Source organism: Tinamus guttatus, unplaced genomic scaffold (assembly GCF_059628265.1).
Source record: "Tinamus guttatus ecotype Peru unplaced genomic scaffold, ASM5962826v1 Tinamus_guttatus_pri_ptg000397l, whole genome shotgun sequence".
In the NCBI taxonomy this organism is placed as follows: domain Eukaryota; kingdom Metazoa; phylum Chordata; class Aves; order Tinamiformes; family Tinamidae; genus Tinamus; species Tinamus guttatus.
In genome coordinates this window covers 803,508-829,846 of record NW_028288931.1, presented here as the reverse complement: position 1 = coordinate 829,846, position 26,339 = coordinate 803,508, and the positions used below count along the sequence as shown (strand labels likewise).

At 62.7% G+C, this 26,339-nt stretch overlaps 3 protein-coding genes across 3 annotated transcripts; all 3 read left to right on the top strand.

Moving 5' to 3' along the window:
- The first annotated feature begins 9,322 nt into the window (after nt 1-9,322).
- On the top strand, nt 9,323-10,123 carry LOC104576321 (gap junction beta-5 protein-like). Its single transcript, XM_010223698.2, has one exon. It carries the CDS (start codon nt 9,323-9,325, stop codon nt 10,121-10,123), a length of 801 nt encoding a protein of 266 aa, XP_010222000.2.
- Nucleotides 10,124-15,876: 5,753 nt separating this feature from the next.
- On the top strand, nt 15,877-16,999 carry GJB3 (gap junction protein beta 3). The gene is made up of 2 exons (XM_010223696.2): nt 15,877-16,634; nt 16,954-16,999. The coding sequence occupies exons 1-2, from the start codon at nt 15,877-15,879 to the stop codon at nt 16,967-16,969; spliced, it is 774 nt and encodes a 257-aa protein (XP_010221998.2). The 3' UTR covers nt 16,970-16,999.
- Nucleotides 17,000-20,022: 3,023 nt separating this feature from the next.
- On the top strand, nt 20,023-21,082 carry GJA4 (gap junction protein alpha 4). Its single transcript, XM_010223694.2, has one exon. It carries the CDS (start codon nt 20,036-20,038, stop codon nt 21,056-21,058), a length of 1,023 nt encoding a protein of 340 aa, XP_010221996.1. The 5' UTR covers nt 20,023-20,035; the 3' UTR covers nt 21,059-21,082.
- Nucleotides 21,083-26,339: the final 5,257 nt, after the last annotated feature.

Below are 26,339 nucleotides of genomic sequence, written 5' to 3'. Positions count from 1 at the left end.
AATGAAAGGGGCCCTGTAAGGTCAGCCTGCCTCTTGTTAGCTAATCCAAGACTTATTTGTTTTGCAAATTGCTCTCCCATTTTGAACCGCTGTGAAGTAATTTCCATGGCGGGGAAGCAGGAGAGAGTTCACGGGGCTGTTTCTGAAGCCCTCAATCTGTCATTGGGAGGAAGATAAAAATAGAAAGGGAAAGAAAAGGAACATGCTGTTGGTTTTGTTCCAGGCATTTCAGTCCTGTTTTCTGCAGCCGGAGATGTAAGAGTGAGTGAAGGCTGGCAGGGTCTGGCATGGACCGCGCGTTACGTGTGCCATGGGCTGGAGCATGCACAAGACGGTGACCCTTCGCCCTGCTCCGACCTTCTCCCCCAGTCCTAAAGCATTTGACAAAGAAAATCCATCGTTAACTGTAATTGGGAGACAAATGCAAAAACCCGGGCTAGGTTTTTCATCCGTGCCCTGCTGCCTTGGAGGCCATCACCCTGGCAGCTGGGCAAGAACGGCACGGCGGAGGCATCTCCCATCACACCCGTGTGTGCAATGACCCTTCTTCCCACGTGTCAGTCGGCTCCTTGTTTTACAGATTTGCACGCAGTGCTCGGCCACTTGCCGAGGTGCCCCCTTCCCTGCCGCTCCGGAGCGGAGCAGGGAGCGCGGGAGCTGCGCGGAGCCGAGCGGAGCCGGCGCCAGGCGCTCGCGCCGTGGAGCTGGATGCCCGCCCCGACCTCAGCGTCTGACCCGGGGCAGCTCTTTGGCTGCGAACTTTTGGAAGCAGTTTTCTCCCTGTTTTGACCGGGAGCACTGGGGAGGGACTCCAGCTGTCAGCAAAGCAGTGAAGCAACAGAAATAGTCTCTATTTCTCAATATCCTAGAAAAAAAAAAACGCTTTTATTTTAATTTTCCCCTAAAGTAATAAAGTCTATAGTAGAAAGAAAGCATTCCCACGAGGGAGGCATTTTTACCCCGTGTCGTGGCAATGGAGGAATTTCAGCAACTGTATTTATGTGCAAAAGAGAGGAGAAAGTAGATTAATTTTAAAAGGTTATATTGATTGCAGTCAAGCATGAACCTGCAGCAAGGAGCGTTATGTAATTACGCGCTCGGAGCCGTGCGGAGCAGAGCTGCCCGCTCTGCCCCCTGCGCAGCCGCTTCCCCGCGGCCTCTCGCGCCACATGGACCTGCCAGCGCCGTGGCTGCTCGGGAACCCTTAACTCAAGTGTAAGGGCAAGAGGGTGCTTAGGAGAGACCAGTCCCAAGCCTTAAACACAAAACTTCATCCCGCAGCACGGGGATAACGTTCCAGCTCAGTGGTTGTTGTTGGGAAGGTCACTGGGAGTAAAGTAACAAGTGGAGTTTTACTGGTAGGAGCCTTTAGGGCCGTTGCTGGGTGAGCCCTTGGAGCCCTTCATGATAACGAAGCTGATTTCCTGCAGCTGTATTGAAGCAGCAAGAGCAACGTGCTCAGAGGGAGCTGGGGAATTAGGATGTCTCTGCCAGTCAACGAGCAACACGTGGCCCCTGCTCCTCGTCCTCGCTGTGGCTACCTGGGCCTGGCTCGCTGCTCTAAAGGGGGCAGAGGTCTGGTCTGGCTTCTCCTGAAGCCACTGGCTGGTCACTGGGAGCAGCAGGTAGGTCCAGAGGCTGTTACTTCTCCAGCCTTTATCTTCCTCTGGTTTTAGTAGCACTAATGTTGAGTTTGTTTTAGCACAGAGATCTTCAGAGTGGCAGAAACGCAAACAGTACTGTGGAAACATGGAGAGCAGAAGAGCAGGACGTGGAAGGCACCGTCTCGGTTTTGGTTAATTCCTCCAGTGGCTTGTGAAAACCAAAGATGTCCATGGCTGAGGTTGAGGCAAAGGCAGCCTAAGAGCATTGGCAGCACCCATTGGAAAACCCAGTGTGCAAAGAAAGTCTTCCTGCAGCCCCGGGGAGCTCTGAGCACTGCCAGCTGAGCCTGCTGCCTCCTTGGTTGCTCCCCAGCCTTTCGTGGTCCCAGGATGTCCAGCTGTTCTGGTTTCACATCAACACAGGTGGACCCAATAGCCTTGCTGCACTTGCCTTATGCTGTTGACTTGGGCCTTTCCATGAAGGCTGAGCTGGATTCAGCTGATCCTAGTAGGAATCCAGTAGGTTTCCCACCGGGATTCCCTTCTTCGCTTGGGCAGAAGCCTCCGCTCGGAGCCAACGTGAATGAGCAAACGCTCCCTCCGCCCGTGATCGTCGGGACTACGGCAGTTTCCGCATCAAGCGCGAACCAAGGCTGCCCTTCGCTTGCGAGAAGCAGCGGAGCTAAATATACGCAAGGCGTCTGCAGCGCTTGAAAGGCGCCTTTGCGGGGTCGTGCCTCGCAGCGCGTGGCCAAGGCCGGGGCGCGACTCCTCCCGCTCGCTCGGCGCTGCCGGCGGGTTCCCCGCGTCCGCGCGATCCCGCGGCTCCGGGCTTCAATTACAGGAGGAGGGAACGGTTCGCCTTTATCAGGAGCGATAAGAATAGAGAACGGCAGGCAGCGAACTGTGGGGTGCGGATGAAAGGCGGATGGCTCTAATTCTTCCCAGACCCAGGGCGATCTGCCCCCTCTTTTTTTGAGCCGTAATTGGTGTGCCCCGCCACAGACGACAGTAGCACTCCACCAAAGCCAGGAGCATCCCGAGGCCAGGACTCCAGACTCTCCGTCAATGAGTTAGAAGGCAGGGAGGATGCTTTTGATCCCACTCTTCTTCCTCTGACATGCTGAAGGGTTATTAGGCTCTGTGGAGCGTCTTTCTCTGGCTTGAGCTTTCCCTTGCTCAGCAAAGGAGACCGGCTGCTGCTCGGCCATTTCAAGAGGCCTTGGAGCCTGCGATGCCACCGGAGCGATGCTGAAGGCCGGTGCTCGGTCTGGGGACAACCTCCCGGAGCCCTTCACAAGGCTCCGCTGAGATGGAGGTGGACGTTCAAGGGCCACTTGCAACTGACGGTGCCAGAGGAGCCTCCCTGATTGACTCCCTGTCGCCCTGTGATAATTATGCCCATAACCAGGACTGGCCCAGAGCCACGGGCTTCTGAACCATGTCAACACCTCCCTGGCTTTGTGGATGCTCAGGGGCCAGGTGTTTAGTCAGGACAGTTGTTTGAGTAACTGTTCCCAGAGCTTTCTTGTGCTGGTGGTGTGAATCTCCTCTGGGAGATGAGTGTCATGACAAAACCCTCACTCTTGTGCTTGGAGGCCAGGCTGCAGGTGGTCACGGTGGCCTTCCCCACATCCAACTCCGTTTAGAAGAAGATGCTCAGAAGGGATGAGCAGTTCTTGTCTGACTGGAGGCTGCCTTGGCTCGCTGGGACGCCAGAGCCGCTCGAGGCGTTTGGCTGTAGCCACCTCGCACGGAGACTTCCCAAAGCCGCCGTCGTGGTGGGACATTCTGGCTTTGCTTTGCTGCATTTCTGCCAGGTGCTCCCTCTGACTCTGCTCTCATTAATTTAGCGCACGCACACGGTGCAAGGTGGCTGCAGCCTCCACCCCCAGCAGTGGAATATACAATAATTACCCACTATAACCTATCTGGAGAAGTGTTTCCTGCGAGTCAGCAAATCGTGAAGAAATTCACTGTATCGTTTAGAGGAAGAAATTATCCTGGAGTGTAAGAGCTCGCTGTTATGATTCCAACAGCCTTATAATAAAAAGGATGGATAAGACTGGAGATTTAGCTGATTACGCTAAAAAGCTTGGAGCAGTCGACACCTCAGCCTGAGATAACTGTACAGGGGCGTTTTTCTTCTCTCTTGCTTTCACCTTAATTGTGGACCAGAAAGGAGAAACGGTGTTCCAAGGGCAGGGTGACATGGATTCCCCTGCCAGCATGAGGAGATGTCCATCCTGACGGTCCCGTGTCCTCTGCCATCGTCGCCAGATGCTCCTGCTGCTTCCTCCATCCTTCCAGGAGGTCCCAGCCTGGCCATGCAGGGTATTCACAGTGAGGCAAGTGCCTGACCTGTATCAAATGCCCCTTTGGAAGTGTTTTATTGACTCCTCACTGCAAAGTGGTGCTTGTCATGGGGCGAAGCAGCCCCTTGCCCCCGTGCTCCGGTGTCCCATGGCCGGGAGGCTGCGCGTCTCCCGGCACGACGTGGGGAGAGCGCCCTGTGCATGGAGGGGACGAGTCGTTCCCGCTCGCAGCAAGACGCAGCCAGCTGCTCCCTCCAGCTGAGCCGCGGGATGATGGATTCAGTGAATATCCAGTTCATTAAGTGTCCCTTGTCCTGTTGTGTTTGCTGCGTGTCCCAGGCTAGTACCTAATGAGTGCCACCGAGCCCTCAGGATTGATAAATGGAGATGCCGAGATGTTGCTCGAGGCCTGGAGGAGCCCTGAGGATGCGCCGTTGCCTGCGGCCGCTCGAGGTGACACCCCGGAGCAGGAGGAGGTGACGTCCAAGCGGCAGCTCCTCGGGACGTGGTGTCTGCAGCAGCAGGGCCACCCCTGGCTCTGGTCCCTGCGGGGCTCGAGGGAGAGCGTCCCCGTGGTGAGCGGGTCCCGGGGACAGGGTTTCCTGCAGGCTCCTGCCAGCCCTGTCTCTGCCCCGCTCTTGCTCTCCCACCCACGTCCACTGCCGCCCAGCTCCTCTGGAGCCTACCCAAGGCCAGGGCTACCCCTGCAGCCGGCTGGGGTGCTGGGGACCGTTGTGCCCTCCTCAAGGAAATGCCCATAGGGAACGGGAGCTATTCTGGGAAGGGAAAAGATCAGCTTGAACAAATTTCTGAACCCGAACGGAGGATAGAGCGGAGCAGAGCAATGTGCTCGCTGTTTTCCAAACAAACCCCTTCCTCTCTCAAATGGCAGCTCATTAACGTGTTGACATTTGAAAACCTGGTGATGTGAAGTCTCTTGCTCTGAGCCAAGCTGGGGCCTTTTTCAGTTTTCCGTTCACAGAGCTCTTGCCTTGTCCACCTCCCTGTATGGTGCCGGCCCTTATAGGGAAGGGCAGGGAAAGGAGGAGTGGGAAGGGCTGGCTGCATGGGGTGTGCGGGCAGAGATGTTTCGGCCCAGATGCGATGGGGATGGTCTTTTGTATCGAATGTGTTTGCTACAGGGTGAGCAAGTTTTTAGTGTTTGGAAGAATGCTGTAATGTGGCTAAGCAAGATGGCACGGGTGCCGGCGAGGGTGTTTGGACATGGGACATGGCACCTTGCTCAAAAGCCAGGACATCAGGTAAGAAAAAACTGCAGCGTGTGGGCTGGACTGGATTGGGTCCAGGCTGCCATGGAGAGAGCCTGAAGGGAAGCGGCTGCTGCAGGAATTGCAACCGGACCAGGGAGTGGGTCCCCAGAGCCAGGCCCTGGGCGGCATCGCAGCGTCCTCCTGCGAGAGGGGCCGCGAGCCCTGCCGAAACAGCCCCGCTCCCGGGAAGGGGCTGCCTGGGAGCCCCGGAGCAGCAATCAAGAGCCCTATTGTGGCTGTTTGACTTTGCGCAGATGCATAATTTAGGAGACAAAACGGAAAGTCGGCTCAGCTCAGCAGGGAGCCGGGAGCTGATGTGGGAGCCTGGAACTGATTTGGGGAGTGCAGAATGGAGCCACCGTCCTTCTGATTAGCACAGGAGGAGGGGGCAGCAGGGAACGGGAGGCAGTCGAAGGGGAGCGGAGCCCGAGTGATCCCGATGCTGCAGACAGCCCCCAGCTCTGACCTGCCATTTGCTTGTGCCAAACGGGCACGAACCGCATCCCAGATCTGGGGACCCCCACGCAGGGACAAGGGCCGCTCCATGGTGGGGCTGTTGGAGGGACCCTGGGGACAGTGGAGCAGGGCAGGAGGAGAGGCAGGACCCGTCACCCCCCACCCTGCAGCACAACACGATGCATTAGGTCAACGGTGTCTCTGGAGCAGGGACATCTGGAGTGACTTTGCCAAAGAGGAGGCAAGTGCAAGGCCAACGGCAGGGCAGGAGCAGCTGATCCCCCTCCGAAAGGCAATGCTGGTGCAGCCCAGCTCCCATGCGAGCAGGGCCTTGCCCTGCAGGGCTTTGCAGGTCCAGCCTGTGCCTCCTTGGGGCAGGAAAAAAAAGCTTTGGGTGAAACTGTTTTATTAGCGCAGAGACCGAGCACTGAGTTCCTCAGCTCGGTCTCGCGGCTCGGGGACGCGCTGGCCTCGTGTGCCGGAGCCGGCAGACGTGACGTCGCACGGCCGGTGCGAGGGGCTGAAGGTCAGCGAGCTCCTCTCCAAGCAAAGACATTTTCTGCTCTGTCATCCTGAGTTTTCTGCTTTCCATTGCCAGATTGTTCCAGAGGAAGGCCGGGCAAGCGCCAGCCGTGCCGCTTGCGTGTTCTTCCAATGCCATCTAGTGTCGGGCACAGCGCAGCTCCCCGCCGGCGCGGGCGCTGCCCGAGGCTGTTTTGTGGAGATACCAGCTCTTATTTATTACGAGATGGTCTCTGAGGACCAACAGGCCGCTCGGGCCAATTACTAAGAATGGTGCCAGCAACACGAACTACTCATAGGTGCACAGATTGGACCTGATTATTTTTATATCATTTCCACTTTGCATGAAAAGCCCACCCCAGCGGGATGGATTGCAAGGAGGCAATGGCATGTCTGGGGTGATTAAAATCTTTCAGCCTTCAGCTGCTTGTCTCATAGCCCCGACATCACCGGAGGCTTAATCACTCAGAAAAGTGCTGTCATGTCCTATTGTCACTGTATTGGGAGCACGACCTCTTTCCCATTTAGCTGCCATTTCAAAATAATATAACCTGCCAGGGGACCAGCGTGACTCAGAACCCTGGTAATAGGATATAAAGACTCTGACCTGCCGGTCGTCCATCTGAAAGCTGCCAAGGTCGGCCGCAAGGGCAAAGATGTCGCCTGCACCATGTTCGTTTGGCCAAAGTGCCCAACACAGCGGTAACGAGGGCCCTGGGCCCAAGCTGGGGCTTGGACTTGGTTCTCTGAGCCACATTTCTGCACACCACTATCATGTGCAATGATGTAGATCCACACCAAAGCTCTCTGCATCCTTGGACACTGCAAATTTGCCTCCTCAGTAGCAAACCATATCTTGGAGTCTGTTTGATCCCATGATCAATTAAGCCCTCGCTCAAAATTAGGGTACTCCTTGCAGCCAGAGTTGTAAATATGAGCAGATTAATGAGTCCTAGCTGTTAGATGGCTGCTACCAGGCTGCACCAGGGAGAGTTACAGTGCTTGGAGCTCCCAGGGCTCCGTGACTGCCCCCCGTGCCGGATAGGACGGCCATGTGGTCACCCACAGGTCCGACCGGACAGACACGGGGTAGAGACCAGGCTTCTGCAAACCGGTTTGTTGGTGAACCTGGATCCTGACACCTCGGCCGGGCCGCAGAGCGGCACAGTGCAACAGAGTCGCCTCCTCATTAGCACACTTCAGCAGGGCGGTTTAATTGCTGTCATCCTCGTTAGCAGTGCCGCCTTCTCACCATCTTTGCTTTAATTGCAGCCTTCCTTCTCCTGCAGCCCTTGGAGTGCTCCACAAAGTCCTTTGGGTGAGAAAACAGAAAAATGGGGCTGGCAAACAGGGAGTGCTGGAGCAGACCCGCTGAGCCGGAGCCCGGTGGCCGCGATAGGAGAGCAGTGGGCACCCTTGCCGCGTTTGCAGTGGTCTAGCTAGCTCCCTGCCTGCCTGGCGTGTTTAGTTTTCACTCATCTGTTCAGTTTTCTGATTGTCTGCAGACAAGGTGCCCTCCTCTGCGAATAGCAAGTGTGCGAGTATTGCAAGAGCTCCTATTGACTGACAGCTGTCAGGGCCTCCAGAAGTCATTAAAAGTACCTCGGCTGACGTGCTGTTCACCACCAGGCTAGAATTTCACCCAGAACCTATTTTGCTATATTTATCCAGCATTAATAGCAGGACTTCGCCCTACTAAACAGTAGCAGAAGTAGCAGCCAGAATCCCCTTCCTGGCGCTGCTGCTGAACAGGCGTGTGAAAAAATACGGGCTGGTTTGAATCAAAATTGCAGACCTCTCCCCCGGAGCCATCAGCAAACGGTGGCAATTTACTTTACAGCTGTTCAGATTTGTTTCTCTGCATTTTTTAAAACCCCATTGGAATTGCAAATGAAGCTCGTGTTTGCTCCTTGGGCTCTTTCCATCCTACCTGGGCTCTCCTGCTCCTCGGGATCATGGCCCCAGGCCGGGCCCAAAGCCCCGAGGGCTCCCACACCCCGGCCTGGCACGAGCCGTGATGGGAGAGGTTGTGATCCCAGCACGAGGCCACCGGCGAGGGGCAGCCCGGGAAAGGAGGTTCACCAATTCCGGGTGCGATAGGCACTGCCGCCCATCAGCAGGAGGTGGGAAGGAGGAGGTGCCCCAACGGGGCACGCGGGGCCCTGCCTTAACCCAGTCCCTCCCTGGGAACAGCTCCCACCAGGAATCTCCTCCTCGCTGCGAGAGGCCGGGGTGACACAGGCGGCGCTGGGGGATGCGCTCGCCGGGGCAGGGCGACGCGGCCGGCGGCAGCAGCGGCCCAGCGGACGGGCGGACAGACGGGTGCCCTGCAGGTGAGGAGCCCCAGGGTGTCCTGGGCTGCTGCGGGAGCTTTGTAAGGGGAGGGTGAATGCAGCTCCGTGGGTGAGTCCCGAGCCGTGTTCCTGCACATCCCGAGCCGCGTGTCTGCACATCCCGAGCCGCGTTCCTGCGCGTCCCAAGCCGCGTTCCTGCACGTCCCGGGCTGGCTCGGGGGAGCACTGCAGCCTGAAGGAGCAGCAGGATGCAGCAGGACGGGCTCCAGCACGCGTCGGGCACCTCACAGCCCTCCGAGAGCCCCATCAAAGGGGCAAATGCTCCTGCCTGGCAGCAAGGCTGAGCCGGGGAGGCGCCGTGATGTGACCTGGGGCTGGAGCCTCCTCCTGCAGCGGGGGAGACGTGGATTCCAGCGGTGGGAGAGGACGTGGCAGCGGCACCACGGACCGGTCGGGTGATTCATGCCTTGCCCTGCTCCAACTCGCTGCGGGCTTGGGCCATGCCTGGCAACGTAAGGAAAATTAATAACAGCCACCAGCTAATGAGCTGAGCAGCTCGGGCGCCGGGGCTGCCGGATGCGGGTCTGGGTGAGGGGTGCGTTTCCTGCTGGTCACCACGGACAGGGCAAGCAGTGCCTGGAAATGACTCGCGGACCAGCCTAGCTTTGCATGGGGTTGATTTTGTTGCATGCCCTAGTGAGGCTTGGGAGGTCCCCAAGGCCACTCGCACCCCGAGCCTGGTGCTAGAGGATCGGCCCGGGCCGCTGGACGCTGCCTGCAGGGATTTTGCTGTTTTAGGGGCAGTTTTTGCCACTCTTCTTTCTCTCTCTTGCCAGACTAGCTGACGGGTTTGGTGGACCATGAACTGGGGGTTTTTCCAAGGGCTCCTCAGCGGGGTCAACAAGTACTCGACAGCCTTCGGCCGCATCTGGCTCTCCGTGGTCTTCATCTTTCGCCTGCTCGTCTACGTGGTGGCGGCTGAGCGGGTCTGGAGCGATGACCACAAGGACTTTGACTGCAACACGCGGCAGCCGGGCTGCAGCAACATCTGCTACGACCACTTCTTCCCCGTGTCCCACATCCGCCTCTGGGCCCTGCAGCTCATCCTGGTGACGTGTCCCTCCCTGCTGGTCCTCATGCACGTGTCCTACCGGGAGGCCAAGGCTCAGCGGCGCCGCGCCAATGGCGACGACGGCCGCCACGTCCACTTCGAGCCTGGCAAGAAGCGCGGAGGCCTGTGGTGGACCTACCTGCTGAGCCTCATCTTCAAGGCCGCCGTGGACGTGGCCTTCCTCTACATCTTCCACTGCTTCTACCGCAACTACGCGCTGCCGCACGTGGTGAAGTGCGAGCTCCCGCCATGCCCCAACGTCGTGGACTGCTTCATCGCCCGGCCCACCGAGAAGAACATCTTCACGCTCTTCATGGTGGTCACGGCCTGCGTGTGCGTGGCGCTGAGCCTGGTCGAGGCCGCCTACCTCGTGGGCAAGCGCTGCCGCGAGCGCCTGGGCGCGCGGAGCGGGGAGAGCGGCGGCCGCTGCCCGCGCTGCACCGAGCCCCTCGCGGAGACGGGCGGGCCGGTCTTCCAGGGCGCCGACTACAAACCCGCCACAGCCCCCGTCCCCACCAGCGCCCCCCAGGACCCAGAGGTTCTCGCCTAGCACGAGGGCAACGCGGGGCTGGAGCCGCCGCTCGCTGGGGTCCTGGGGGGGTGTTGGAGCCCCCTTCCCGGGGAGGGTCACCAGCTCCTGCTCCAGGGCATCGTGCCGGGCACACGCAGGGGCTGCGAGACCCCTTCCACCAGCCTCCCCGCCGCTCCCGGCAGGAGAAGGGGTACGTTGGGTTTCGAGGGCTCTCCATGCCCCATTAGATTTCCACAATTTTTTTGGCAAAGGGATTTGGTTTGCAAATTTTGCAAGGCAGCGAGGAGCTCGCCCGCAGAGGCAGCGCCCACGTGCCCGGCGCAGGGGACACCCAGGAGAGGCAGCTCGAACCCGCTGTGGGTGGCTGCCACTGCAAGGCCTCAGGAAAACACCCCAGCCAAACAGCCAAGGAAAGGAGAGGGAAAACACCCCAACCATCGATTAAACAATAACGTGGAATAGCAGAATATGGTCCGTTTATTGCTGTAATAGGCCTGTTTTTCCGTGACTCAGGCTTCACTGCAATTTCTAGGGCCATCAACAGTAACTGAACATTAGCCGTGATGAATAATTAACAATAATTTCATGGCAAATGCACTCACAAGAAACATCCGCGCGCGCAGCGTGATCTGTCGCGGGTGCCACGGCTCGCGCTCCACGTGGGCCAGCAGCCCTGCTGGCCAAGGGGGCAGAGAGGGGGGTCCCGGCCGCGGGAAGGCTGCCCGGACCCCCGCAAGGAGCGGGGCACGAGTCCGGTCTGCTGGGGGATAGAGAAGAGGGAGCTGTTTGGAAGCGGCTGCCCAAGTGCTCCCCAAAGCTTGCAGTGGGTTTTCTCACGTGTCTCCTAAGCGAGGCTGTTGTCATCTCCAGCTTCTTGCCGTCCTTGCTCTCAGCCGCGGCTCTTGCGTTATCCACGTGGGAATTTTCCCTGCCGAAACCTGCAGCGCCGGAGGCTGCAGGCGGTTTTTGGGCCATCACCTCCGACCTAAAGCAGGGTTGGGTTGTTTGTTCCGTGCAGCGAGGTTGGTCAAGAGGATCCTCTCCCAGCAGCTCCCGCGGGGTCCCCCGCAGCCCGGTCCAGCGCCCTCCGGCCGCCCCCGCTCCGTCGCATCAAAGCGGCGGCGGCAGCAGGACCCATCGCAGGACCCACCAGGCCGGTTGCTCCTCGCCAGAGTCGTTCTCATCTCACTCGCAGCGAGCGTCGCGGAGGCGCCGCGCGGCTCGGGGCACCTCATACCAGCCGGCATCAGCGCCGGGAACGGCGGCAGGGTCCAAAAGGAGCTGGAATTGCCCCGGCCGGTGCTGTGGGAATCACTGTGGGCTTGGAGGCTGGAAGGTCTCCCTGGAGCGCGTGGCATTTGGTTCATGGGTGGCACTGTTAAAGCAATGAGAGTTGGGGAAAGCTACAGTAAAAGGATGGTATTTTCCAGCCCTTGCATCATCCCCCTGCAGTTTGCATTGGCCCAGGAGGCCCTTCCCTGGGAGAAGAAAGTCTTGAATTTGGGCAAAAGGGCATTTTAACATCACTAGATCTGTCCTCCCCACGGGGCAGGAGGTCAAAGGCGGCGAGTTGGAGCTGCCAAAGCGCCTCGGTCCTGCAGCGCCTGCGCGGGACCCTCTTGAGGAGCCCTTGAGAGGTTGGTTCCTACCGGCACTTGGCAGACAAGAGCCCTGTTGCTCAACTATTTCCATGATGAAGGAGCTCAACTTGGGCCCCAAAAACGCGCTGCGGGGGCTGAGCATTCGCAAGGGCACCGGGGACTTGCATCCACACCGGATAAAGCAGGAGCCAGGCCTGGGGGTCTCCACAACCGGCTCCATGTGCAGAGGGGAGGCACGGGGAAAAGCCACAGATAGGCACAACCCCGAGCCTTGGCTGGGGCACCCCAGTACGGCCGGCATGCGGCAGCCCCGGGGGTTTGTCCCCACCCAGGTGCCTCGGGGGAAATCTGCCCAAAAAGGGCCCGCTGGGGCTGTGCTCCGATGCTGCAGGCTGGGGCCAGCGCCAGGATGCCCCAAGGGGTCGAGCCGGGGACACGTCCCCTCCCGAAATGCTGCCCAAACTCGGCCCCTTCAGGGCAGGAGGGATCAGAGCGATTTTATCACTGCTGGGAAACGAGGAGGCCAGAGCTGCTTCAGGAGAACTCCGGCTTCCTGGGCGTTGCTCCTTGTCCTCCCTGCTCCACTTCACTTCTCCGGCTCTCAGGTCACAGCCCCCAAGCCCTAGGCTTTCTCATGCCACGCGGGTTTTGCAAAATAGCTGAAATTCCTGATGCTGCTGATAGGCAAGAAAAATGCACCCAGGCAGCTCCCGGGCACAGGGAGGCTCCGGTCTGCTCGGAATCCCTCTTCAGCCAGGGCAGCACCCTGGGCTGCACCCCGTGCTCATGCATGGGGACAAGTGACGTGGACGTGCAGGTCAGCTCCTGGCACCAGAGCTGGTCCTCAGACATGGGTGTCCCTGTCCCACTGGGAGGCCAAGCAAGTACCTGCACCCTGTTTGACTTCCTGGAGAAAATAAAACCCACAAGGTCCGGCGTCTGTTTGAGCAGCTCCTTGTCTCTGACGAGCGCGCACTGCAAGTGCCGCACACACTGCAAACACCCCTGCCCATGCCGGGTGGGCAGCGTCAGGGAAACAGCAGGTAGACAGACACGAGTTCCTGCCCTGTCCGCATCCACAGGGTTCCAGATCTTGGATCTTGCTCTAGAAACAGTTCCAGGGCTGCCAGCACCATTGGGATGGTCCTGCTGCTCACAGGCTCCCTTCCCAGCTCGCTGCTGCTGCTCGTTTGAGCCTGGGGGAAGCTCCTGTGCAGGAGCAGCTCCAAGCAATGGGATGGGAGCTGCATGTTGCTTCAGGAAGCAGAGACGATGCTCAGCTGCAAAAGTAGCATTAGGGCAGGATCCCTCAAAACCCGGGTAACAGGCAGCTCGGATGATTCCCTGGCAGGAAGTTTCACCCAGCCCATGTCCCGGGCTTTCCCCGGGCTCGTCACAGCTCCCCAAGCCAGACAGAGCTGCAAGTGCTGCCAGCAGGATCCCAGCCCAGCGGATCTCGCTGCAGGATTCAACCCGTCCCTGCGCTTGGCCCCAGCATGTGCGTGCATGTGCGGAGCCAATAACTGCCGTGGGAGTGTTTGCTGGACTCACCCCGGTACTAAGAGCAAACTCCCCGCTCCTGCTCCCTGCAAACAAAGCCCCAACAAGGGGAGGCTGCGGCGCTCCTGGAAACACGAGCTCCCTGCGTCCGCCCTGCAGCGCTCGCCTGGCAGAGCAGGTAGCGCCGGAGCCCGCGTGGGACGGGTCGGTGGGGGACGTTGGGGCCGGCGCGGGGATCCCACGTAGTTGGTGCTGTGGGTCAGACGGGCTCTGGCCCCTTTGCAGTCGGGACAGACCTGGGCACTGCGGGACCTCCGCGCTGCACCCACGGGGAGCGGGGACAGAGCCAGGCGCTGCAGGAGGCTGCAGGGAGAGCCCGGGCGCCTCTGGCGTTGGCCGTTGGCCAGGGCTGCCGGGCCGGGCGCCCGCGGTCTTGCACAACCCGGCGCACCGCTCCCTCGGTGCTCGGCACGGCGCTCCCCGGCTCCCCGGGCGCCCTGCAGCGCATCCATGGCTGGGAACGGTGCCGGGCTCTCCTCTGGAATCTGAGTGGGGCAGGTGGGTGGCAGGCGGCCCTGGGGATGTGGCACAGGGCAGGTGGATGAGCTTGTGGGGCCACAAGGGATCGCTCAGCCCGAGCGGGCGGGATGGGGCAGCACTGGAGCGCGTGGAGGCCAGTGGGACCCAGCAGTGGCGTCAGCCCCGGCTGCAGCCCTTGGCCGCGTGCGGCGGCTCCCGCTCCCGGCTTGGGCAGGGAAGGGCAGAGCGAGCGCGGCGATTGCTCCCCGCCCTGCGGCGTTGCGGCATGCTCGGCGGGGCAGGAGCAGTCCCGGTTTCAGACGGGGCGGTGCGGCGAGGCGGGAGGGTTGCAGGTGAGGAGAGACGCGCGGAGGGGCCGGAGCACCGCGGTGGCACCCGGCGCGGCCCCGGGAGCCGGGCGCGTGTAGCTGAGGCCGCAGTTCGTGGCGCATCTCAGGACAGCAGCGAGGGCGCCCGGGGGATCTGGGGCTCCGTGGAGGCCTCAGGCAGTGCAGGAGGCTCCGCTCCTTCCTTGCAGAGCCGCTTTGGGCAGCGCAGCCTCCCCAGATGTGACCGCAGCACCCAGGGGACCCCACGCGCCCTGTGCCAGCGCGCTGCCATGCCCTGGTAAGCAGGACGAGGAGCCCTAGCCGGTGCCAGGTACGTCCAGGGCTGCAGGGCAGGGGTGGATTGGCTGCAGCCGGAGCGGGCCTCGGAGAGGGACCATCACCGTGCGGGAAGGGCGAAAAGCAATTCCCAGGGCCGAGCGCTTGGGCCGGGTGGCATCCGGCCACGCCAAGGGGACCCGCAGCGGGATGTGCAGCACCCCAGGCTGGGAAGCTGCCGGGTGAGTCAGGAGCGGCTCTGCCCCGTCCCGCGGCGCTGCCCCGCGCGGGCGCATTCCTGCGCAGTGAGTGTGCACAGCGCTGCGCCGAGAGCCCCGGCGCCCGCACGGCCCCGCTCGTGCCCCCGGGGCCGCTGCAGCAACTCGGGGTGTCTGGGCAGTGCTGGCCACGGGGCACCGGCTGTTTGCTCCCGTTGCCCGGTGGGGCCACTGCTTGTTCTTGGTGACATGGCCAGTGTGGCCCAGCAATAGGAGCACAGCTTGCAAACGGAGAAAAGCACTTCTCCCATGTAAAACCTCCAAAGTCCTGCAAGATTTGCTTAAAAAAATTACTGAGAAAAGTTGAATTTTGCAGATTGTTGCTATCAAAACTGAACTCTTCTCGCAATTGCAAATGGACTGCAAAAATATTTCTCAGTCCAGCCATTGTCTTTCCACCTGTTGCTTCCCAGGCAGCGGGAAGGCTCTGCCGTTGGGATGTGTCATTCCTGGCAGTGCCGTTCCGTGTGGCTTCCCCAGGGGCATCGCCCTGCCAGGGAGCGAGCCGGTTCCTCGGTTCCTCGCTGGCACCTATTCCCCAGCTCCGTTTTGCCTTCAGGCACAGCCACCCACTGAACCCAATTTAACCCCGTTTTACTCATGCTGAAACAGGAGGCTGGGTCCTTGCTGGGCTGGCGATGGCAGCAGCCAGCAGGCTGGGATCCTGGAGATCCCTGGTGCTTCCCTGGTGGGAAAAGTCCCTATATATCCCCAAAAGGGCTTTTGCAACTCGGAGACATGCGGCAGGGGCAGGGCCGGCCCCATCCCCTGCAGGACGGGGTTGGTTTTCACTCGAGGCCTTGCTTTGCTGCAGCATTAGCCGTCCCATGCAGCCCACCCGGCCCACTGCCAGCTCACGGCCTCCCCCTGTTTATCCTGGCTGTTCCCGGGGACTCGCTGCCAACGTAACCAACGCGCTCGACCGGAGCCGCACGGGCATGGCGGGAGCGTCGCCGGGCTCCTCGTCACTTCCTAAAAAGCCTCTATCAGAAGGAAGAGCGAAGGGCTTGAGTCACTCCTAAATGTCGCTGTGAGTCAGCGCAGCAGCCAGCAGTGCCACCCTCCAGTCAGGTTTATTGTACGTGTGCAGGACGGGTCCCTGCACCCCGAGGGAGTGTGGAGTTAGGGAGGTTATGGATCCTGAGGAATCCTGGAGCTGCTGATATTGAGGGAGGCCGTTGTTACTGCCCACTGCATGTCCTCACCCGCCGCTTCTCTCGCTCTTCCTCCAGGTTGGGTGACTCTGGTCGCCACCAGCACCAGCCACCATGGATTGGAAAACGCTGCAGGCGCTGCTCAGTGGGGTCAACAAATACTCGACAGCCTTCAGCCGCATCTGGCTCTCCGTGGTCTTCGTCTTCCGCGTGCTGGTCTACGTGGTGGCGGCCGAGCGGGTGTGGGGGGATGAGCAGAAGGACTTTGACTGCAACACGCGGCAGCCGGGCTGCACCAATGTCTGCTACGACCACTTCTTCCCCATCTCCCACATCCGCCTCTGGGCCCTGCAGCTCATCTTTGTCACTTGTCCTTCCCTCTTGGTCATCATGCACGTGGCCTACCGGGAAGACCGCGAGAAGAAGAACCGGGAGAAGAACGGGGAGAATTGCCCCAAGCTCTACAGCAACACGGGTAAGAAGCACGGTGGACTGTGGTGGACCTATCTGCTCAGCCTCTTCTTCAAGCTCATCATAGAGATACTCTTCCTCTACCTCCTTCACAAGATGTGGGACAGTTTTGACCTGCCGCGGCTAGTCAAGTGCACCAATGTGGACCCCTGCCCCAACACTGTAGACTGCTACATCGCTCGGCCGACCGAGAAGAGAGTCTTCACCTATTTCATGGTCGGGGCCTCCTCTATCTGCATCATCCTCACTGTCTGTGAGATCTTCTACCTCATCTTCAAGCGGGTAGTGCAGACTGCACAGAGGTGGAAGAAGTCCACCAAGCGCTCCGCCAGCTACAGCAAGACCTCCACCTGCCGATGCCACCTCAAGCAGGAGGAGAAGGAAAACAAGCCCCAGAATAGGTCTGAGGCAACTCAACTTTGATCTGGCAGGGTCATGGAAGGGAAAGAGGGAGGAAAAAATGCCTTGGTGGGTGCCAGAAATAACAGCCCCCAAGGTGGCCGAGAGTGATGCCATCAACAGACCCTTCAGCCAAGACCTCCGGGGCAATAAAGGGGAGGGAGAGCACGTCCATGGGAGGTCTCCTGCTCGGTGCCACCCAGTGAACAGCCCGTGTTTGCGGATGCCTCTGCCAAGGCAGGAGCAGCAAGGAAGGGATGGGGGGGCTGCTGCACGGTGCCCCTCGGTGCAAGGGCTTGAGCCTGTCTCTTCTTTCCACAGAGAAGAGGAGATGTGACCTCCCGCCGCCCAGCCCGGACCAGACCCTTGGCCTCCGAGCTTCCCAACCTGCCAAGCGCCCGAACTGCTGCACGCCCATGAGAAACAACAAAACCCAACAAACTAAAGCCCCGGGAAAGGGCAGCAGGGCGTCCGGGCAGGCGCAGGTGAGACGCGCGTTGGGATGTCGCCGATGCCCAGACGCCAAGCCGGAATGCCAGCGCCACGGCTGGAGCCCACATCCCGCTGCGGCCAGAGGAGGAGCTGCCCAGCACCGGAGCAGGGCTGCAAGGTGCTAAAGAGCCCAGAGCAACCACGGAGCAACCGCCCATCCTGGAGCAGGTCCCCTCGTTGTCGATGTCCCCCGTGAGGGCTCCTCAGCCTCCCCGGTGCCAGGACCGGGCGTCCCCTCCCCACCGCAGGCGCATACGTCAGTGGCATCATTAGCTCTGTACCCAAAAGGCCAATAAATGTCACGTTGTTTGTAGACACCAGGATCTGCTCTATGTGCTGAGTCTGGCTAGGGAATGGCAGGGACACACCGAGCAAGGAGGAGGGAATGGCTGGGCAAGGAGAAGGGAATCCGATGTGGTTCCCAGGAGCTGGGGCAGCCGGGACGGTGGCAGGTCCCGGGTGCTGTTTGAGCGCCCCTGAATCCGCCTGGCCGGGCGCCTGCCGCTGGCTCCGTGTTTTCCCCGCTCGTCACGCACCGCTAGGCTCTAACGCACTGCAGCCCCAAGGAAATCAAGGAGGGATCAGCATCAATTATTTACTAAGCTCTGATAAATATTACAATAAATACCAATGATTTCCACTTAATCTGGCCTAAAGCAGCTCAGCGTGCAGGGCTCTGCCGGCAGGCGCTCCGGCCGCACGGTGTTTCCGGCTCCTCATCCCGTGGGAGCAGCCATGGCCCCTGGTGGGGGCAGCTCCATTTAATCTGTGGTTTTGGAGAGAGACCAGGGCCGAGGGTGTCACCGGGGAAGACGTCAGGCTGTGGGTGTTGACAACCATCAGAGCACAACAGGCGGGGACGTGTGTTGGCGGTGGGAGACGCGCTCCCGCCTCCACAGCACCCTACTATTGTGACCAGAGCACATGCGGGGTGCAATTATTTTCTATTAGATATAATGAGGCTTCTCCTGCTCCACCCAAGCCCCGTGCTGCCTTGCAGGAGGAAAGGCCACGTCTCGGGGCTGCAGAACCAGTGACTTCCTGCTGGCTGCGGGCACTGGCCCAGTTTCTTCCCTGTTTGCCCAAGCCCGAGCTGGTCGCCTCGGTCCGTCCCCGCGGTGACGAGCCGAGCGCGGCGGGACGGCTACGGCCACCCCGGGATGCTGGGGGGTGGATGCACACGGGATGCTTTGCACGCGGGGCCAAGGTTGCCCTCCGGGTGAAGCCGACGCGCGTCGGCCCGTGCGTAAAGCAGCAGCAGGTGCTCAAGGAGCCGCCCGTGCTCCGGTCCTTGCCCAGGTGCCCCCGGGGCGGCTCGGCCGGTCGCCCAGGGCAGAGTTGTGCAGCCCCGGGCAGCGCGTGCGCCCGGCTCGGCTCGCCCCGGGGCCAGGCCGTTCTCGGGGCCGTGCCGGGGCTGGGGCTGCGACGTGGCTCCAGCACCACCCAGTGCCCGCCGCGCCGCTCGCACCGCGCTGGCCCGCGGCAAAGCCCGGCCCGCGGCCGCGCGCCGCAGGCTGCACCGCACCGGGCACAGGGCAGCTCCCGTGCAGGATGCCGGGCTGCTGGTCCGCCTGGACCACCAGCGTGGCACAGGTGACACCAGGACTGCAACCTGCAGCGGGAACACTGGGGACGTGGGGCTCAGTGCCCGTGATGCTGCCGCCTGCATCCCCTTGCCTGGACACAGCATCCCTACGGGGCAGCGCTGCTGCCCCAGCCCGGCCTGCAGCCCGGACCCTGTTAGTTTTGGCTCCCCGGGGCCCCGCTCGCAGCCAATTATTATTTGTTCAGTCTCAGCTAACTTGTTTTCCTCCGCTTCCTTTTTCCAGGCTGCGCTGGCCCCATCCGTCACCGGCCGTCAGGCGCGGGGGGGATCCCGGCTCGCTCCGGACCCGCCGCCCCTTTCCCCTCCCTGCACAGTGCCAGGGGGAGGGCCAGGCTTCCCAAAAGGCCGGAGGGAAAGCGAGGGGCGCGCGGGCCCGGCTCCGCACACACCTGGGGCTCGGCGGTCGCTTTAAGTCCCGGTGCCCGGGTTTCCTGCCTGCGCTCCTCCTCCGCGGGCTCCCCTGGGTCCCCGCCGTGGCCAGAGCCTCCCAGGCCGCGGCTGCTCACATCCTGCGCCGCGCCAGACGCAGGCTGGACGTGCCCGGCGCCGGGCGCTCGCTCCGCAGCGCCCGCCCGTGCTGCAGAGGTGAGTGAGCGGCGCCGGGCGCCCGGCCCCGGCACCCTGGGTGCCCGGCCGCGATGCTGGATGGTGGCACAGGAGGTTCCTGGGTGCTCCCGGTGCCACCTGCACCGGTGCAGGGCGCGTGCTGGGGCAGGCACCCCCCTTTCTGCTTCAGGACACAGGGTCAACCACCCTGCGCTGCTTGTCCTGACTTTCCGTGCCAGCTGCCCCTTTAACAAACCAGCTGGCACCTCTGCTCATTAATTGGCAGCAGTTAATTAGGGGTCAGGGCTAAGGCTGCTTCCTCTCTCCCAGCTGGCTCGGGGGACATGCGGGGAAGCCTCGCTGGCTGCCAGGGCTGACGCGAGGCCGCGGGAGCCGCGTTCCTTCCCGCACGGTGAGTGGGGCTGGTGGCCCGGACTGCGCTGCGGGACGGGACTGCGGGACCGTCCCCGCTGCCTGGAGGTGCCCAGAGGCTGCCCTGCCCTGAGGGCTGCTGCTTTTTGGGCTTCCTCTGCCCTTCACCCTGTTGCTCTCTGCGCTTGGGTGGAGATGTGAAAAGCTGGAGGAGAAGTGGGTCCTGGCGGCCCCTGCTCCCAGGGGCTGCTCTGACCAGCCCCAGGGTGCCCAGATGGCCCCTCACTGCCCTCCCAGGGTGGCCACGAGTGCCAGGTGCTGCTGCGGGTGCTGGGTCTGATTCTCTCCTCTCCCTCCTGCAGCCAGGGACGCAGAGCTCTCTAGAAGATGGGTGACTGGGGGTTCCTGGAGAAGCTGCTGGACCAAGTCCAGGAGCACTCGACCGTCATCGGGAAGATCTGGCTGACCGTGCTCTTCATCTTCCGCATCCTCATCCTGGGCTTGGCCGGGGAGTCCGTGTGGGGGGACGAGCAGTCGGATTTTGTGTGCAACACCAAGCAGCCGGGCTGCACCAACGTCTGCTATGACAAAGCCTTCCCCATCTCCCACATTCGCTACTGGGTGCTCCAATTTCTCTTTGTCAGCACCCCCACCCTCATCTACCTCGGCCACGTTGTCTATCTGTCCCGGAAGGAGGAGAAGCTGAAGCAGCAGGAAAACGAGCTCCGCGCCATCCACAGCAAGGACCCCAAGATAGAGCAGGCCCTGGCAGTGGTGGAGAAGAAGATGTCCAAGATCTACGTGACGGAGGATGGTCGGCTCAAGATCCGAGGGGCCCTGATGTGGACGTACATCATTAGTGTGGTCTGCAAGAGCATCTTTGAGGCTGGATTCCTCATTGGCCAGTGGTACCTCTATGGTTTTTCCATGGTGCCCCGCTACGTGTGCAAGAGGGACCCCTGTCCCCACCAGGTGGACTGCTTCATCTCCCGCCCCACTGAGAAGAGCATCTTCATCATCTTCATGCTGGTCATGGGTCTCATCTCCTTAATCCTCAACCTCTTAGAGCTCTTCCACCTCTGCTGCAAGAACCTGTTGGGCAACATCAAGAAGGGGTCGGTGCCGACCAGCCCGGCCCGCGACGCCTTTGCCAGCGATGTGGTCCCCAGCCCCTACCCGCCCAAGCACTACTCCTTCCTCCCCATGGCCGAGAGCCACACGCCGCCCTACCAAGCCTACAACAAGCTCTCCAGCGAGCAGAACTGGGCCAACCTCAACAACGAGGAGAACCTGGCCCTGAGCAGCGGCAGCCGGCCCCTGTCGGACCCGTACGCGGCCCGCGTGCCGGACGCCCCGGAGAAGCTGTGCAGCCGGCCCGGCAGCTCGGCCTCCAAGAAGCAGTACGTCTAGCCCGGGCGAGGGGCGCCCGTCTCGGCCCCTCTCACTCACGGCACTGCCGGGCCGGCCGTGGGGCTCCGGGTAGTGCTCCCCAAGGACGCGCTGCAAGACATTGGGACCTGGAGCTCCCGGGATGCGGATGAGGCCCCCGGTGCCCCAGGGCAGAGCCTCTTTTCTCTTAATTTTTTCCCTGTATAAATGAGGAGACCCCAGAGAAGCTTCCTGGGCTGTGTCCAGAGCATTGGCTGGGGGAACCTCTTGCCTCCAGCCTCGTGGAGACCCACGGCTGGGACAGCATCACGTCTTGTGTCCTGGTCACCAGCCCCGTCCTGCTCCAGTGACCGCAGCAGCGGGCAGTCCCACCGCGGCGCTCGCCACTGGTGCCAGCGGTGACGGGAGGGTTAACAGCGACGCTGCCTCCCTCCCGGGGGAACGGAGGCTGCGGGGGCCCTGGGGAGGCCGTGGGCTCCGCAGCCCTGGGAGCGCCGCCCGCCCCAGCGTCCTGTCCCCGGCCCTTTCCCATGCAGCCTCTGACTCTAAGTTATTTTTAACCTGCTGCCCTGACCGGGGAGTTTTCTGCCTTAAAGGTGCAGTTGTGTGAGGGGCAGCGGGGCTGTGTCTACCCCAGCCCTCGAGCCCTGGCATTTTGGGGGAGGATTCAGCCCAGCAGCTGCTGGTTTGGGGGGGGGTTATTGTTTTTTTTATTATTGTGCATGAGCCCTCTCCTGCAGTGGGAGCCTGTTCCACATGAAGCCGGGAGAGGGATGATGCTTTTCTGGTGCCATTTTCTATCCCCCCTCCCAGACTTGGACTGTTGCAACTTGTTAAATAAAATTGGATGAATGACAATGATGATTTGTGGTGCGTTGCATTGCCAGGGAGAGCCTGGGGGGCTGCACACAGCTCCGGGGGAGCTGAAAGCACAAAGTTTCCTTGCATTAACACCGTCCCCACGGTGCAGCCTGGTGCATCGAGGCTGTTGTGCGCCCCGCAGCCCCATGCAGAGCCCAGCCAGGGCCTCCTGCCCCGGCTCCAGTGCAGATAAACCCTGCAGAGGCCGCGGAGCTGCTCCCGGCTGCATAATAGGTGGAAATGAGCTGCAGATAAAGGTGCACGAGGCGCCCGGTGCTTGTTCAGCAGCTCAGGGCTGAGTCCCCATCCCGGGCTGGGGTTCTCCAACCTGGGGGCGACAGGGGCTCCAAGCGCCTCCATGGGGGCAAAACTGGGGTGAGAGGGGGCTGGGGGAAGGAGGGTGGCACTGGGGGACGCAGCATAGGGCTCATCCTGCCTGGATCCCCAGCCCTGTCCCCGCAGGTCCTCACAAGGGGCCCCAGGGCAGGACGCAGGGGCCGGAGCAGAGCCACAAGCGGCGCAGCCGGGCGAGGGGCGCACGGGTGGGAGGAAGCGCCGGAGCGAAAGGTAACGGTGCAGCCGCGCGCCGGCCCCGCAGCCCGTTTCCCCGCCGGGCAGCACTTTGTTTGCTCTCCTCCCCGGCCCCGGCTTCGTATTTTTGTTGGCGCCGCGGGAGCGTCACGCTGCCCCGAGCGGCCCTGCAAGGTGGAAAACAAGACGGCCGGGAGCCCCCCCGCGACACCGGGCCAACAACAACAGCGCGGGGCCCGTCTGGGCCGCGCCGCTGCCCCCGCGCAGGGCGGCCGCCCTTAGGCAAATAAACGCTCGGGGCTGATAAGGCGGCCGACGGCCCCGCGCAGACAGATAGCGGCGCGGCCCGGCACGCACGGCCGTTCCCACAGCTCCTGAGTAAACAGGTTCCGCGCTGCCCTCCTGGGAACGGCCCCACGGCGCATCCCGCAGCACCGGTCCTGGTTGTCCTGCTGCTGCCCGGTGCACCCGGCTGCATTTCCCGGCAGCTGCCGGGGTTGGAATAAAGCGAAGGGCTGGGAAGAGACGCGGCTTGGTTGATGCAGAGGGAGCAAAGTGGGAGGAAAGAACTGGGTGGGCAGTGGGGGCCCTGTGGGGTGCACAGAGGATGGGCAGGGACCCTGAGGGGTGCACAGGGCTCTTCCCCACCGGTTTGGGGACGAGGCCACCGGGCAGTGCAAGCTCCATGGCCTGGCCTAGGGATGGGAGCGAGGGCCGGGGCTGCTGCACCAGGGAGCTCGCCAAGCACCAAGGGGGGTCGGTTATTTTTACTCTTTCCCAGTACATGGAAAGTGCAGGCTGCTAAATCGGAGCTGCTCACAGGAAGAGCAGGGCTGCCAGGGAGGACGGGAAGAGGGCGGGCAGGGACGCGCCGGGCACGGGCACAGCCGTGTTCCCCATCCCGCAGTGCCAGCGGAGGGCAGGGAGCAGCCAGGGACACTGCCCCATGGCTCCGCTCGCTCCTGGGGCCCCCTTGTATGGGAAGAGCAAACTAGGCCCTGGAGCTGTCCCAGTGTCCCGTCCCGGTGTCCCAGCCATCCCGTCCTGTCGGCACCGCCGCCCCGGCACAGCGACAGCAGAAGACCCCAACTCGCTCCATCCCTGCCGCTATATCCAGCCCCCAGCGCGGGGCGGCCGGGCTGTGCGGCCCCCTCCCTCCCGGCCCCGCGTGAGAACGGCGGGGCCGGAGGAAGCAGCTCAATAGCAGCCACCACTTCCCGCATCCTGACATTGTCGCTCCCCTCCTGCCGCTTCCTCGCCCGGGGGCAGCGGCACCCGCAGCCTGGCGCCCACCCCGGGGTGTGCGGCTGCCCCGGCCGGAGGGTGGCGGATCCGCGGCTCCCATCGGAGCAGGGGGCACTGTCAGGGATGTGCTGAGCGCAAGGGAGCAGCACCCGGGGAGCTCGGCAGGAAAAGGGTCTCGCAGGGAGCGGGAGGAGATTCCCACAGGCTCAGGGAAAGGGCAAAAGTGGAGCCTGGGAAAACCGCCTTGAGCAGCGGCACAGGGAGCAGCCAGGGTTGCGCGGTGAGCGCAGCCCCGTGCCCACCTGCCCCGCGCGCTCGCACGGAGCTGACCCAGCCATGGGGACGAGGACACCCCCAGGACCCGCCGAGCCGCCCCGCGCTGCTCCTGGCACCAGCGGCCGCGCTGGAACGTGGCCAGGGCGCTCGGAGCGGCCCTCGCGCCAGGTCGGAGCGTGCCGGCCGGCCCCGCGCGCAGCTGGCGCCGGGGCGCTGAGCTCAGCGGACGTCCGCCGCGCGCCCAGGTGTGTGAGCTGCATCCTGCCACCGGAAAAAGCAACCTGGGCCCCGCACACCCGGAGTGATGGACGGGAGGATGGATAAGCACGGGGCCGGGTGCGGAGACAACCAAGCCGGGTGGCAGCAAGCAGGGAACAAGGAGTGTGGATTTGGGACCAGGACACGTCATCCTGGAAGCAGGGACAAGAGGGGCTCCTTGCAGACACGGCCACCCCGTCACATTCCTCCCGCTCGTGCAGCCTGGCCCTGCTCTGGCCCCGCGGCGCTCCTGCCCGGGCTCTGCAGATCCAAGCTGGGATGACCCTGGAGCTGAGGAAGTCCTGCTGCAAGAGCAGCCACCGGCCGGGCCACCCTGCCCCGCGGCCAGGCACGCCGCGCGGGAGCCCTGCGGGACACAACACGGTCCGGCTGGAGGGTCATTGTGCGCCAGGACCGGGAAATGGGTTTTGCCAGACGGGTTTATTCAATAAAGCTTCCTCTTGCGCTTCAGGAGCCATTCGTGGGGGCTCGCTGTGGCCCTGCGTGCGCGCGGGCCCTATTCTTGTCCCGCGCCTGCTTCCCGGGCAGCACATTGTTGGGATTCAATGGGAGGAAGGGTGGGTTTACGGCGCTGAGGGTTTAGGAGAACCGCAGCGCTTTCCCGTGGGCGCTGGGAAGTGGCTTCACCCCTGCCCCAGTGGCTCCGTGCGGGATCACGGCCGGTCCCAGCGGGATCTCAGCGTGGGACCAGTCACTGGGAGCGCCGGACGCAGGGAACAGCTGGGGCCGGCTGTGCTGCTCGGTGGAGCAGGCAGCATCCCGCACGGCAGCACCATTCCCGCAGCGGCCTTCGGGAAGGGGGAGGAAGGCCCAGGAGCGCGGAGGAAGCCCGGCCAGTGCGGTCCACAATGCGGCTCAATGGGCTATAAACGGCCGCGGAGCCACCCCGTCTGGAGCGGACAAAGGGAGACGCTTCCGACCTGGGGGAAGGGAAGGGCCCATTCCCACCCGGAGCACAATAGGGAACAGCAGGGCCCAGGCTGGGCAGGAGCGGGCTCAGGGTACAGGACACGTCAGCCGCTCCCAAGGGGACAGGACGGTGCCACTGGGGCGGCCTGGGGACCCAGGGATGGCACCAGCAGCACCGCGATCCCTGGAGTGGGAGGCAGCAGGGCCGGAGCAGCACCAGGATGGCCTTTGCCTGATCCCAAATACCTCCCCAAACGATCCCCAGCGGGGGTAGAGCACCCCAAAGCGTCCCCGGGTCCCCACGCGCGTGGCCGGCGCCGGGGCCGCTCCTGGCGCCTGCGGGCCCGGCTGGAGCGCGGCTCAGCCCCGCGGACGGCCCGGACGCACGTGCAGGGCGCAGGCTCTAAAGCTGTCAGCGGGGCAGAGCCCGGCCAGGCGCGGGAAGCCGAGGGCCCCGTCTCGCCAGCAGCCCCGAGCGGCACAAAGTGCTGAGGCGGCTGCTGAGCTCAGGGCTTTGCGCGAGACACGGCAGATTTATCGGCCCCCGGAGGGGAAGGCCGGGCTGGGGCCGCCAACGAGGCCTTGCACAGAGGCCAGGGGAAAAAACAAGGCGGGCGCGAGCGATAACCCGGGAGCCGCGGCCGGGGCAGGGCGCAGCCCGCGCTCCGCTCGGCTCCCACGGCTCCAGGGGACGCGGGACACAGCGGGACACAGCGGGACACAGCGGCCTCGCTCGGCCCGGCCACATCTCGGGGCTGCCGCTGCCCCCTCTCCTTCCCGAGGGGCTGCTCCCGGCCCCGCACGGTGCTCCGTGACGCGGGACCTCCACGTGCTCCGAGCGGGGTTTGCAGCAGCTGCGACACAGAGGACGACGCAGAGGCCCGCAGGCTCACAGCAGTTTAATGGGGCGGTTCTGGTTCTGTGCAAGGCCCAGCTCTTTACACTGTCCCGTCAGCCTCGGCCCGAGTCGCAGCCTCTTCGCAAACAGGCGCCGCGCGGGGACCCCGGCCCCGCAGCCTCTTCCCTGCTGCAGGGCCGGGCAGAGTCGGAGCAGCCCCGGGAGCCTCCCGTGGCACCGGCAGCACCGCGGCGGCCCCTCCGCCCCGTCACACGGGCCCTGGAACGCCGGGAAAGCCACGAGTCCCTCCTGCGGCCGCACCGCGGAGGAAGCCAACGCTGCGGGGACGCGGGTGCCGCGAGG

Bases quoted from the DNA above. Each gene is read 5' to 3' on its own strand.
- GJB3 (XM_010223696.2), top strand. From the start codon at position 15,877: ATGGATTGGAAAACGCTGCAGGCGCTGCTCAGTGGGGTCAACAAATAC.
- LOC104576321 (XM_010223698.2), top strand. From the start codon at position 9,323: ATGAACTGGGGGTTTTTCCAAGGGCTCCTCAGCGGGGTCAACAAGTAC.
- GJA4 (XM_010223694.2), top strand. From the start codon at position 20,036: ATGGGTGACTGGGGGTTCCTGGAGAAGCTGCTGGACCAAGTCCAGGAG.